Consider the following 11,329-nt stretch of genomic DNA (forward strand, 5'->3'; position numbering starts at 1 on the left):
CTTGTGCTTTGCAGTTAAACCTAATCCTTAACTCATTCATTCATTCTTACCTTTAACTCCACGTACATGATCAACTCATCACTCTTCCTTTTCTCTTGCATGACCTTCCACTGCAAAGAGAAGTGCAGTCTCACCTCTGCCCCCACAGTCCTTCAGGCTTTTAACTTAATATCTCATTCTAAATTTGGGGAGGGGATTGGACCATGACATACACAAAACCATAGCAACTGACCTTAAAAAGAGTGAATATAAGCATGCTTTCTTATCAAATATATATTGTTTAATTTTGTTTGAAGTCTCTGTCGAGGACCTTCGTTAACAGCCTCCTGTAAAATAAAGGAGCATTTAAGTTCAGAACAGAAGTACTGCCCTTAGGCTTCCCTTGGCAGGATGGCAGACTAGATAATCTGGAGTGAGGGGATTCCCTGCAGGAAAATAACTGGATCCTAAGTATAACATAGTTTTTATTGCATTTTTGGATGTCTTAATTGGAGTTGCTATAACAAAATACTGTTAGGTAATACTAGGTAACTGAAATATTTTCTCACCATTCTGGAGGCTGAAAGTGTGAAGATCAGGGTACCAGCATGGTTTCTTGTGAGGCCTGTGTCCCTGGCTTGTAAGTGGCCACCGTGTCACTGAACTCACATGATTTCTTATTTGTGAGTGCTGGCAGAGGGTGAGCTTCCTGGTGTTCCTTATGAGGAACTAATTCTGTTGTTTCAGCACATTTAGGGAGGGAAAGAAAAACTATTAAAATTGGAAAGGAAGAAAGTTACAAATGCTGTGATCACATAGACGATACAAAATCTATGGATGAATAATTAAGAATGTACAAAAGTCAACTGCAAACAACAGCAAAGAAAATATTTTCAAAAGATGCCATGTACAAGAGCATCAGAAGTTGAAAGGTGTCTCCAGATGTGTGGTCCCAATGGAGGACATCATAAAACTTACTGAAATACATTAAAAGAAGACTTAAATACTTTTGTACACCATGTTTATTTATTGAAAGCTTCAAAGTGTAAAGATGTCAACCCTCTCCAAGTTGCTGTTACAGATCAAAACAAAAGTTCCCAGAAGTGTTTTAGGGCAACTGAACAAATTGATCATAAAAATGTATTGTTGAGCAAAGGTCCAAGAACAGGCAACATGCTCCTGAAGACTTGCTCTGCCAGTTGGCAAGACAGTTTTGTTTTTGGTTTTTGGTTTTGGTTTTTTGTAAAGTAAAGCTATAGTGATAAATGAAGCGTACTGTGGATGCAGGAATAAACAGGGAACGGTGGTATAGAATGGAGAACCCAGAGATGATACATGATGAAAGTGGCATGATGTAGATCACTGGGTAAAGTATAGATTATTCAATAAATGATGCTATGAAAATGTCATCCATATAGAAAAAAATGAAATTGGATCTCTACCTCATACCTTATGCAGAAGTCAATTCCTGGTTACTTAAAGAGTGAAAGGCAAAACTTTAAAAAAAATCGGGAGAAAATACAGGACAATTGGTTTATAATTTGAGGGGCATGGAAGTTTCTTTTTTTTTTTAAAGAACACAGAAAAGAGTGATAAATATAACTCTTAAAAATAACCTTTTTTTAAACCAAGGTTACCATAAAGGAAGCAAAATGAAAAGTCACAAACTGGGAGAGAAGATACTTGAAATACAGTCTACAATATGTAAAGGCCTACAAAGCAAGAAGAATAAGACCTAGAATATATGCAAACCCACAAGGTAATAAAAAATGACAGCTTAGTAGAGAAGTGGTCAAAGACAAGCATTTCACAGAGAAGGAAATATAAATAACCCATTACTATGCGAAAAAGTTGTCAACCTCAATAATCAAGGAAATGCAAATCAGAAACTATAGTGAACTTTCATTTGAAGACCTCCATGCTAGCAAATTTCAACCTATTTGATAGATCAGAGTGTGAAGGGGGATGTTGTAGACCAATGGAAACTTACTAGTGGGGGAGTGTAAATTGGCACCCCGTTTTGAGAAAGCATGACATGAACTTGAAATGTTGAAATTTCACCTAGTTATTCTACCTTTAAGGTACACTCTAAGGAACTCCATGTGGCCCAAGAAATATCTGAAACTGTAGCAACAGTATACCTAATAGTACAAAAACAACCCCAAGGTTCACCCACAGAGAATGGATAAATAAATGCTCACACAGTGGATTATTACACAGCTGGATAAATGAATTGTAGTTATCCTGTAACAGGAGTAACTTACAAACATGTTGTATCCATATCAGACTGCAGTTTGTATACCATGTTATTTTTATAAAGGTTAAAGTCAAAAAAATATACAGTATTTTTATGGATAGACACCTATGTGATAAAACTATTCAGAAAAGGAAGGAATGATAAATACAGAATTCAAGATGAGTTTACTGTAGAAAGCTGGGGGAAGGCACAAGGGATAGGGCAGAGAAGCAGCATACAGGTGCCATGGTACTGATGGTGATGTTCCGCTTCTCAAGTTGGGTAGTGGAATTATGGCTGCTTATTTTGTTTCCTTTATAATTTACATATATGTTGCATGTATTTTTATATGTATTAAATATTACATTAAATAAATTGAAGTTTCCATAAAAAATATCCTAAGTATGGGTAAAGTATACAGTAATGTATACTTATATAAATATAGGGCAGTGACCTTATTGATGTCAATGACAGTAATAGCTAACATTTAAAAAACACTCCTGCATTTTACATTTTTATAGGCATTGTCTTATTTGATAACTATAACAACTCTGAAATAGGTACTATTATTGTGCCTGTTTTACAGATGCACAAACTGAGGTTTAGGGAGATTAACTTGCCTAAGGTCACATAACTAATGAACAGTGGCATTCAGATTGGAATCCAGGCCTGATTCCAGAACCCAGGTCCTTAAAGCATTGATTAACACTGACTCTCTGGGACCTTTTCATTGTATTTATTTCCAACCTGAGAGTCAGAAAGATCAAGAAATTTGCCTAATGTCACATAATTAGCTTAAAACATTGCTAGGACAAAGATGCAAGTATCCTAGGTTACTTGTCTTCTAGGGTTGTTTCAATTTACCATAGTGTCACATCACTACTTGATAAAATGTGTTACACAGATAAATAAGAAGTAATGTCAAAGGCAGAGAATGGGACCCAGAGGGTGCTCAGTAAAACACCTGTTGGTTTGAGGTGCATCATGTGATTTGAGAGTTTTATAGGGATCATCAGGAGCCAGAGACCATGAAGCAGTGTGATACAAGAAGACAGGGATCTGAGATCTTGTCCCTGACCTACTAGTACTGCTCAAAAAACAAGCAACTCTACAATGAAGACATAAAAGTGGCCAATAAGCACATGAAAAAATGCTCAATATTGCTAATTATCAGAGAAATGCAAATCAAAACTACAATGAGGTCATTACCTCACACCAATCAGAATGGACATCATTCAAAAGTCCACAAACAATAAATGCTGGAGAGGGTGTGGAGAGAAGGGAACCCTCCTACACTGTTGGTGGGAATGTCCTTTGGTGCACCCATTATGGAAAACAGTATGGAGATTCCTCAAAAGACTAAAAATAGATTTACTGTATGACCCAGTAGTCCCACTCCTGGCCATATATCCAGAGAGAACTTTAATTCAGAAAGATAGATGCACCTCAGTGTTCAAAGCAGCACTATTTGTAATAGCCAAGACGTGGAAACAATCTAAATGTCCATCAACAGATGACTGGATAAAGAACCTGTGGTATATTTATACAATGGAATACTACTCAGCCATAAAAAAGAATAAAATAATGCCATTTGCAGCAACATGGATGGACTTGGAGAATGTCATTCTAAGTGAAGTAAGCCAGAAAGAGAAAGCAAAATAAAATAATATCACTTATATGTGGAATCTTAAAAAAAAAAAAAAGACAAATGAAGTTATTTACAAAACAGAAATGGACTCACAGACATAGAAAACAAACTTATGGTTACCAGGGGGAGAAGGGGGTGGGAAGGGATAAATTGGGAGTTCAAGGTTTGCAGATACTAATGTACATAAAATAGATAAACAAGTTTATACTGTATAGCACAGGGAACTATATTCAATTTCTTATAGTAATTTGTGAAAAAGAATATGAAAATGAATATATGTATGTTCCTGTATGACTGAAGCCTTGTGCTGTACACCAGAAATTGACACAACATTGTAAACTGACTATTTGTCAATAAAAATATATTTTTTAAAAAAGTGTCTCAAATAGTATCTCCTCTTTCAGTTCTGTGACTCTTGTAGGCAAAATTTGGCTCCTTCTCTGTGCAAACACATTTATTTTGTCTCTGTTAGCATTGATCACATCATTATGTAATTTGCTTGTAGATATGTCTCTCTTGCTTACTAGTCCATGATTTTCTGCACCTAATACAGTGCCTGTCACATAGTAGATGCTCAAGAAATGTCATTGAATAAATGGCAGTACAGAAATAAGATTTAACTTCTAATTCATTTATTTTCCATTATTTTCCCTAAAATCCAACAATATTAAAAATGAATCCAAAACTTGAGCTAAAAACAGAAATCAAACTTCTAGCAAATTTATTTATTCAATATCTGTGTATTAAGGTTCTACTATATTCCAGGACTGAGCTTAGGGCTGGAATATTCAGTGAGTAAAACACCGAAAGGAGGCATTATTAATAATTACTTGGAGTGGCAGGCACATAACCGTCCGTGATTGTCCTGAACAAACTGGGAAATGTGAGCACTCTCCTAGGAAATGTATTCTGCAAAGAGGAGAGTTGTCTGAAAATAACCCTAGGAGTTCAATCTAGGTTGCCTGGACAACACGTTATCTGGGAAAAGAGGGTTCCTTTCACTTACGTGAAGCACTCAGGTGTTCCACATAAGCTCAGTTCCCACAGAATTGGTAGCCTTCTTCTAACACCAGGGACTAGAACATCTGAGGTCCCCAGGTGTTGGTCAGCTGGCCTTCCCAGTCAATTCCTATAATATAGCTAGCTTCCCAAATCCAGACTTTCTGGCATTAAGCAGACTATTTATTTTCCTACTGACAAAGTTGCTTTCACACTTTTATTACGAAAAGTGAGACCAATAGAGGAGTTGTCTCCGTTGACATGTAGATGTACACTGCTAACCTGACAGTGCCCAGGTCCCTCTGTGTAATCACAGGAGGATGAGGAGGAGCCCTGCTTTTGTTTCTGTTGTTGGTAAAAGTTTTCTCTTACTCCGTAAAGCCTGTTTCTTTACTCAGACCGCATGATACTGTAAAATTTATCTTAAATCCTGGTGCATGCAGGAGGATCTGCAGAAGAGATTCTCAGTGATAGAATGTAAGGAGTTTGTATTTTGTTGTAGTTGCACTGGGAAGCCACTTGAAAAATTTTAAGTAGTGGAGTGAAATGACCTAATTTACCTTTTAAGAAGATCATTCTTGTGTCTGTATGGAGGGTGTATTATGGGGGAAAAGATTAGAAGTGGAGAAATGAGTCAGGAGGCTATTGAGCAGTTCAGGTGAGAGATCATGGTAGCTTAGACCAGGTTGGAGGCAGTGAAAATGGAAAATCATCCATGTTAGCCACATTCAGAACGTATTTATGCATATATGGTATGAAGGTGGGCCTTCAGGATTCTGAGGAGATGCTCACTTAGAATTACTGCTTGCCATTGTGCATTCTCCAGGTGAGAACTGTACAGGAACCTAGAAGGCTACACTCCACTTCTCATTTTATATATATATTGCTGATCTCTCTTGTATACACCTGACTGTGCTGACTTCCTTCTGTGTTCTTCAGATCAGTGAACTTGATTGGTATAATGGACATTATCTATGATTTGTCTTGACGTCAGGTGAGTCTGAGTGTACTGCTGACGTTCATCAACACAGTTGTCATGCAGAGTAGTATCAGAAGCAGGAATGATGCAAAGACCTGGACCATGATGTCTAAATCCCTGGGGAGAAAGTGCCAGAATAAGGAAGGGGAGGGAGATGATATTAGAACGCCTTGCTGGTCTGCTGACATGTGTTTTGAAGTTTATTCTCTCAGCTCACTCTCTTCAGAGTCTCCCAACTGAAAAATCTCAGCTGCTGTCAGCAGATCCCCTCCACATAGGGCTCACTCTCTCTGAGTGGTGCCCCACCGTTCCTAGTCTTTGGGTACTGAACTATCTATTTATGGTTTCCCTATGCTCTGTCCATCATTTTGTAAATAATCCCTTTTTAAAACTCTTCTAGAATTACCCAGTTTATGCCAGTTGTTTCCTGCCAAAGCCCTGACTGATATACTTACTTTGATCTTTTACTCAAAAGGATGGTTAAGAGCAAGTGCATGTTCTCTAAGCAGGCTTCCCGGATGTCTGCAGCCTGGGATGCTGCAATACCGCAGCTCTAGTACTGATCTGCCAACAAATCATGTTTAAAGCTGCAGGCTTTATAGAACTGGACTTGGAGTATATGTGGTTATTTGATGGACCATGGCCAACATGCATTTTGGGAGCAGCCATTAATGGTGTGTTATAGTATTAGTTATAGTATGATAGCTTTAGTATTTATGTTAAGGAACGGGGGTGATTATAACTACGGGCTCATGATTCTTACCACTGGCACCTGATGGAATAATAGCAATGACAATGATGATATCCAACAAATTCTTTGGGAAATTGAACACTGGTCATTGGCTAAAGTAGTGTATGTGGAAACACACTGTCCTGGGAAAGCATCAACACATGAAAAAAAAAAATTCAGTTAACTCTAAATTGTTCAATTACAACTTAATGAAAGGTACAGATTCTATTTTTGGAAGGGGTAAAAATAATAGGGCTAGTAAAAAAGTATGATCAAACATGAAATGGTATGTGAAATGCATTCTGATATGTTGTGTATCTAAACTTTTTTTTTTTGTTACTGATGACTGATACATGGGTAGAGGAATCTTACTATTGTATTTCTTCCTATGACGGGATGTAAAGGTGTGATAACCACAAAAAGCTGAATGTGTAGAACTGAGGCCATGAGGAAAAGACTGAACAGGCATGGTGGTAGGTTGCAGGATCGGCCCTACCACTGGTGTAAAGTCCTGTTACGGGACTTACAGAGATAGCTGGGAACTGGCCGCCTTCTAATTCTGAAGCACAGAGTTAAGGAAGCATTTGGGCCAGCTTGTTAAGTTAGCCTGAACAAGCCGAGAGTGGTTAAGGAGGACTGTGTTTATGTTAGCGTTTACTCTGCAGTGCTCTGCTACATACATACGAGACTGATGAGGTTCACCTGGCCCAGGTGACTGGCTCCTTGGCGTGTAACCCTCAGTCTGTTATTGGATAATGTTGAACTCTCTGCTTTGATTCTTGATGAAATAGATTTTTTTCCTCCATCCTTCAGATCAGTGTTTTCAAACAGTGTTTTTAACAACTCATTAGCAGGTTGTGAATCAAGTTTGTGATATGTAAGCAGCAATGAAAAAAAAAAAAGAATAGGATAGAAAATCAGAGTGCCATACGTGTAGAAAGGGGAAACGTGGTTTTGTGAAACCTTGGCTTTCCCAATATAGTATGTATAAGTGATATACATATAATTAGCCTGTGACATATATATATACACATACATATGTTTTATGTATGTGTATATACATAAAATATATGTATAAAATATTACTGTCGGTTGTGGTCGAAATTTGTAAAGCACTATTTTAGATTTTAAAAACCTTTGGTTGATAGATGGTGTCTGTGTGTGATTTCTGCCAGCCTGATCTTTCATTGATTGACATATCAATACAGTGGTCATGCCCTCTGAAAAAGTCATGCTTTGAATAGCTTATATGCTATAGTTCAATATTGTTATCATGTAAATATTCAGGTAGTTAAGAATTTCCGATGCTGTGGCTCACTAGGAAAGAACTTGTAGCCCCTCATGTAAGGCATTCTCTAAGAGGCACACCTTTTAACTCTAATCCGAGACCATTGGTACTGAACTTTTCCTGTTTTATGAACTTAAACCTCCTCCTAGGATGACTTTGGTAGTGCCTTAACGGTGGAATTCTGGTATTTCCCCCTTTTCTGTATGTGTCCCTGAGGCCTCCTTCCTGAGGAATAACACTTCTCACTCTTCTGAGTGATTCTCTGTGACCCTTTGGTGACACACCTTTTGTTCTGAGTGGCTCAAAATCCAACTTACTGCCTTTGAAACTGTGTCCAAATCCTCCATCTTCTTGGTGACTCAGATCTCTTCCTTCTCTGTGTGACACTGGACGCTGCTCTATTTGCATTTTCGCAAAGAGCGTCTGAGTTTAGCTCATAGATGAATGTGACAGTCCACGTGATTTCTGAAGAGGACAGATTAGCCTGAAATAGCCAGGGAGTGTTCACTAAACCCAGGGACGGTTCACTAAACTTTGCTCTATGATAGACTAAATTGGGCTGAGGCAAGAGACAGGTACAGAGAAGCAGCAGGTAGCAGTGATTCACAGAGAGAAGTTTCACATCAGCAAGAGATTGTTCATCAACAGGAGCGAAGATCAGGTCCTCCTACTTGCTGACATGCTGGGATGCACCGAGTGGGGCTTTCTGGTTCTGACTGCCAGTGAGTTCGTCCTGGGAGTGCTGGGCAATGGCTTCATAGGGCTAGTCAATGGCAGCAGCTGGTTCAAGAGCAAGAGAATCTCTTTGTCTGACTTCATCATCACTAACCTGGCTCTCTCTAGGACTGTTCTGCTGGGGACTCTCTTGGTTGATGGTGTTTTAATGGTGTTCTCGTCCAAACTACATGATGAAGGGATAGTAATGCAGATGATTGATATTTTCTGGACGTTTACAAACCATCTGAGCATATGGCTTTCCACGTGTCTCAGTGTCTTCTACTGCCTGAAAGTCGCCAGTTTCTCCCACCCTGCATTCCTCTGGCTCAAGTGGAGAGTTTCCAGAGTGGTCGTGTGGATGCTGATGAGTACCCTGCTCCTAGCATGTGGCAGCACCGTGTCTCTGGTCCATGAATTTAAGATCTATTCTGTTCTCAGTGGAATTGATGGAACAGGAAATATGACTGAGCAGGTTTTAAAGAAGAGAAACGAATACAAACTGATCCATGTTTTGGGGACTCTGTGGAACCTCCTTCCCCTAACTGTGTCTCTAGCCTCCTACTTTCTGCTCATCTGCTCCCTGGGAAGGCATACGCGGCAGATGCAGCGGAACTGTACCGGCTCCAGGGATCCAAGTACCGAGGCCCACTATAGGGCCATCAAAGTCATCCTCTCCTTCCTCTTTCTCTTCCTACTTTACTTTCTTTCCTTTTTAATTTTATCATCTAGTTATTTCCTACCAGCAACTAAAATGATTAAGATGATTGGAGAAGTGATTACAATGTTATATCCTGCTGGCCACTCATATATTCTCATTCTGGGAAACAGCAAGCTGAAGCAGACGTTTATGGAGATGCTCTGGTGTGGGCATGGTGATCTGAAGCCTGGATCCAAGGGCCCTTTTTCTCCATAGCGTGGCAGAGGGCACAGGAGGGAGCCCAGGGGTCCTTCGACCTGGTTCAAGATTACAGGGCTCTTCCTGAACCCCCGGGGCACCTGTTGTGTAACATAAATAGGAGAGACACTACTGTGTCACCCTGTCCCATCTGGGGCCGCTTCTCGTAGCCTCTCTTTGTATGGTCATTTTGAAGAAGGTGAAATAGTCTTTGGAAAATGTCAGTATGGTAAAACCCTCCCTATGTAGACATGGAGTTGTATTTTAATAGCTATCAGCTCAACCTAATGAGCCGAGGACTAGCTTTAACTTGAAGTTTATACTGACAGCGATCAGGTGATGTAAATAAAACAGTGTGGCGAACATGAGGGAAAGAGCAAAAGCGTTGCAGTCCCACAGACTTGGGTTTGAATTCTGATTGTGTCCATTTTCTAGACTTTTTGGCCTTAGGTGAGTTCCTTTAATTACCCATTTGATCCTCTCTTCCCCCATTTTAAGATGCAGACTGTGATACTGACCTCACAGGGTCTGAGAGATTCATGAGACGATGGATGTCAACATTTCGGGACAGTGTAAGTGCTCAGTGGGTAAAGCTGTTACTGTAACTGACAGTGGATTTTGCAGCAACAGCAACCCCCACAAGACACAAGTTTCCACCAACCCGTTGTGTCATGACAAAAGCAGTGGAGTGAAAATCAAGGCCCTTGGATACTAGGCTCCAGTCCAGTCTGGTGGTGAAGTTATTTTGCTTTAATTTCAGGCAGTAATCCTTTGCATTCCTTTATTATTTTGCTAAGGTAAATCTTCAAGTAATTTTTTATTTTTTAGATTGGACAAAAGTCTAAGAAGTTTTTTAGATTAACCAAGATACATATCTGTAAAATTTCATAGTTTTATTAAAAAATAAGCAGTTTTTATAAGTGTAACCACTTTTATTTTAATAAAATTGTGTGGACTTTGATTTCGCTCCTGTCACTGAACAGTGCTGACAAGTTAGGATATTATGGCTTGAGACCTCAAACTTGTAAACATATTTAGGGCACATGACAGTTCTGAATCTGGACTTCTGTCGCTAATGGGCTCTCAGGTATAAAGTTTTGTGGCTATGAATGTGTCCTGGGTTCACATCCTGACCCTGAACTGGGTGACCTTGGGGAACTTTCTTAACGTCTATTTCACTTTCCTCATTTATAAAATGGGACTAGTAATAGTATTTTTGGGATAGAGTGGTTGGAAGGAATGAGTGAGTTAACACATGAAAAATGCTTTGAGTCCCCCATGGAGTAAATAATAAATACCGCTATTATTATTGTTGTTGTTATTGTTTTGTGAAAGGGGATACATGTTGACGTAGCATGAAGGATCACCACATTACTTGGCATTTGGTCATATGTAACCAGAAATTAATTTTTGGATTGTTCTGAGATTTATATATTCATTTCCAAAATTATAGGAATAAAATGTCTTTTGGTCTGCATTGTTTGCTTTCAAATTGGAGCCTCTTGGAGCTGCTATGAAAATTCCTAATTCTGGGATAACTTAAAACTCCCTTTCAAAAAGGTATCTGTTGAAACATAAAAGAATGATTAATAGTCATTCATAGTTCACTAAAATAGAAGGATTCTGAAATGAGTGCTTCTGTGATTAATAAAAATCTGTGCTTCTTTCCAGCACAGAGAAGTCTACGTATGGAAATGCCTGCTCTCTCAATTGGCATCTGCTGTTTACCCCGAACCCTGCTCTTGAATTCACCCTCACCTACTCTTGAACACTTGTTCCTACTTTCTGTCACTTTGGAAACTTCTCTGCCTAGCTCTGACCTTCTGGTTCTTCAGCCCTTACCTGAATTCCTGATTCT

General features: G+C 39.1%; 1 protein-coding gene across 1 annotated transcript; it reads left to right on the top strand.

Moving 5' to 3' along the window:
- The first annotated feature begins 7,869 nt into the window (after positions 1 to 7,869).
- Positions 7,870 to 10,918, top strand: TAS2R3 (taste 2 receptor member 3). Its single transcript, XM_032483517.1, has one exon. It carries the CDS (start codon positions 8,539 to 8,541, stop codon positions 9,487 to 9,489), a length of 951 nt encoding a protein of 316 aa, XP_032339408.1. The 5' UTR covers positions 7,870 to 8,538; the 3' UTR covers positions 9,490 to 10,918.
- The last annotated feature ends 411 nt before the right edge of the window (positions 10,919 to 11,329 follow it).

This window comes from Camelus ferus, chromosome 7, assembly GCF_009834535.1.
Source record: "Camelus ferus isolate YT-003-E chromosome 7, BCGSAC_Cfer_1.0, whole genome shotgun sequence".
NCBI lineage: Eukaryota > Metazoa > Chordata > Mammalia > Artiodactyla > Camelidae > Camelus > Camelus ferus.

What these genes read in the sequence shown, in the direction of transcription:
- TAS2R3 (XM_032483517.1), top strand. Translation starts at nt 8,539, where the DNA reads ATGCTGGGATGCACCGAGTGGGGCTTTCTGGTTCTGACTGCCAGTGAG.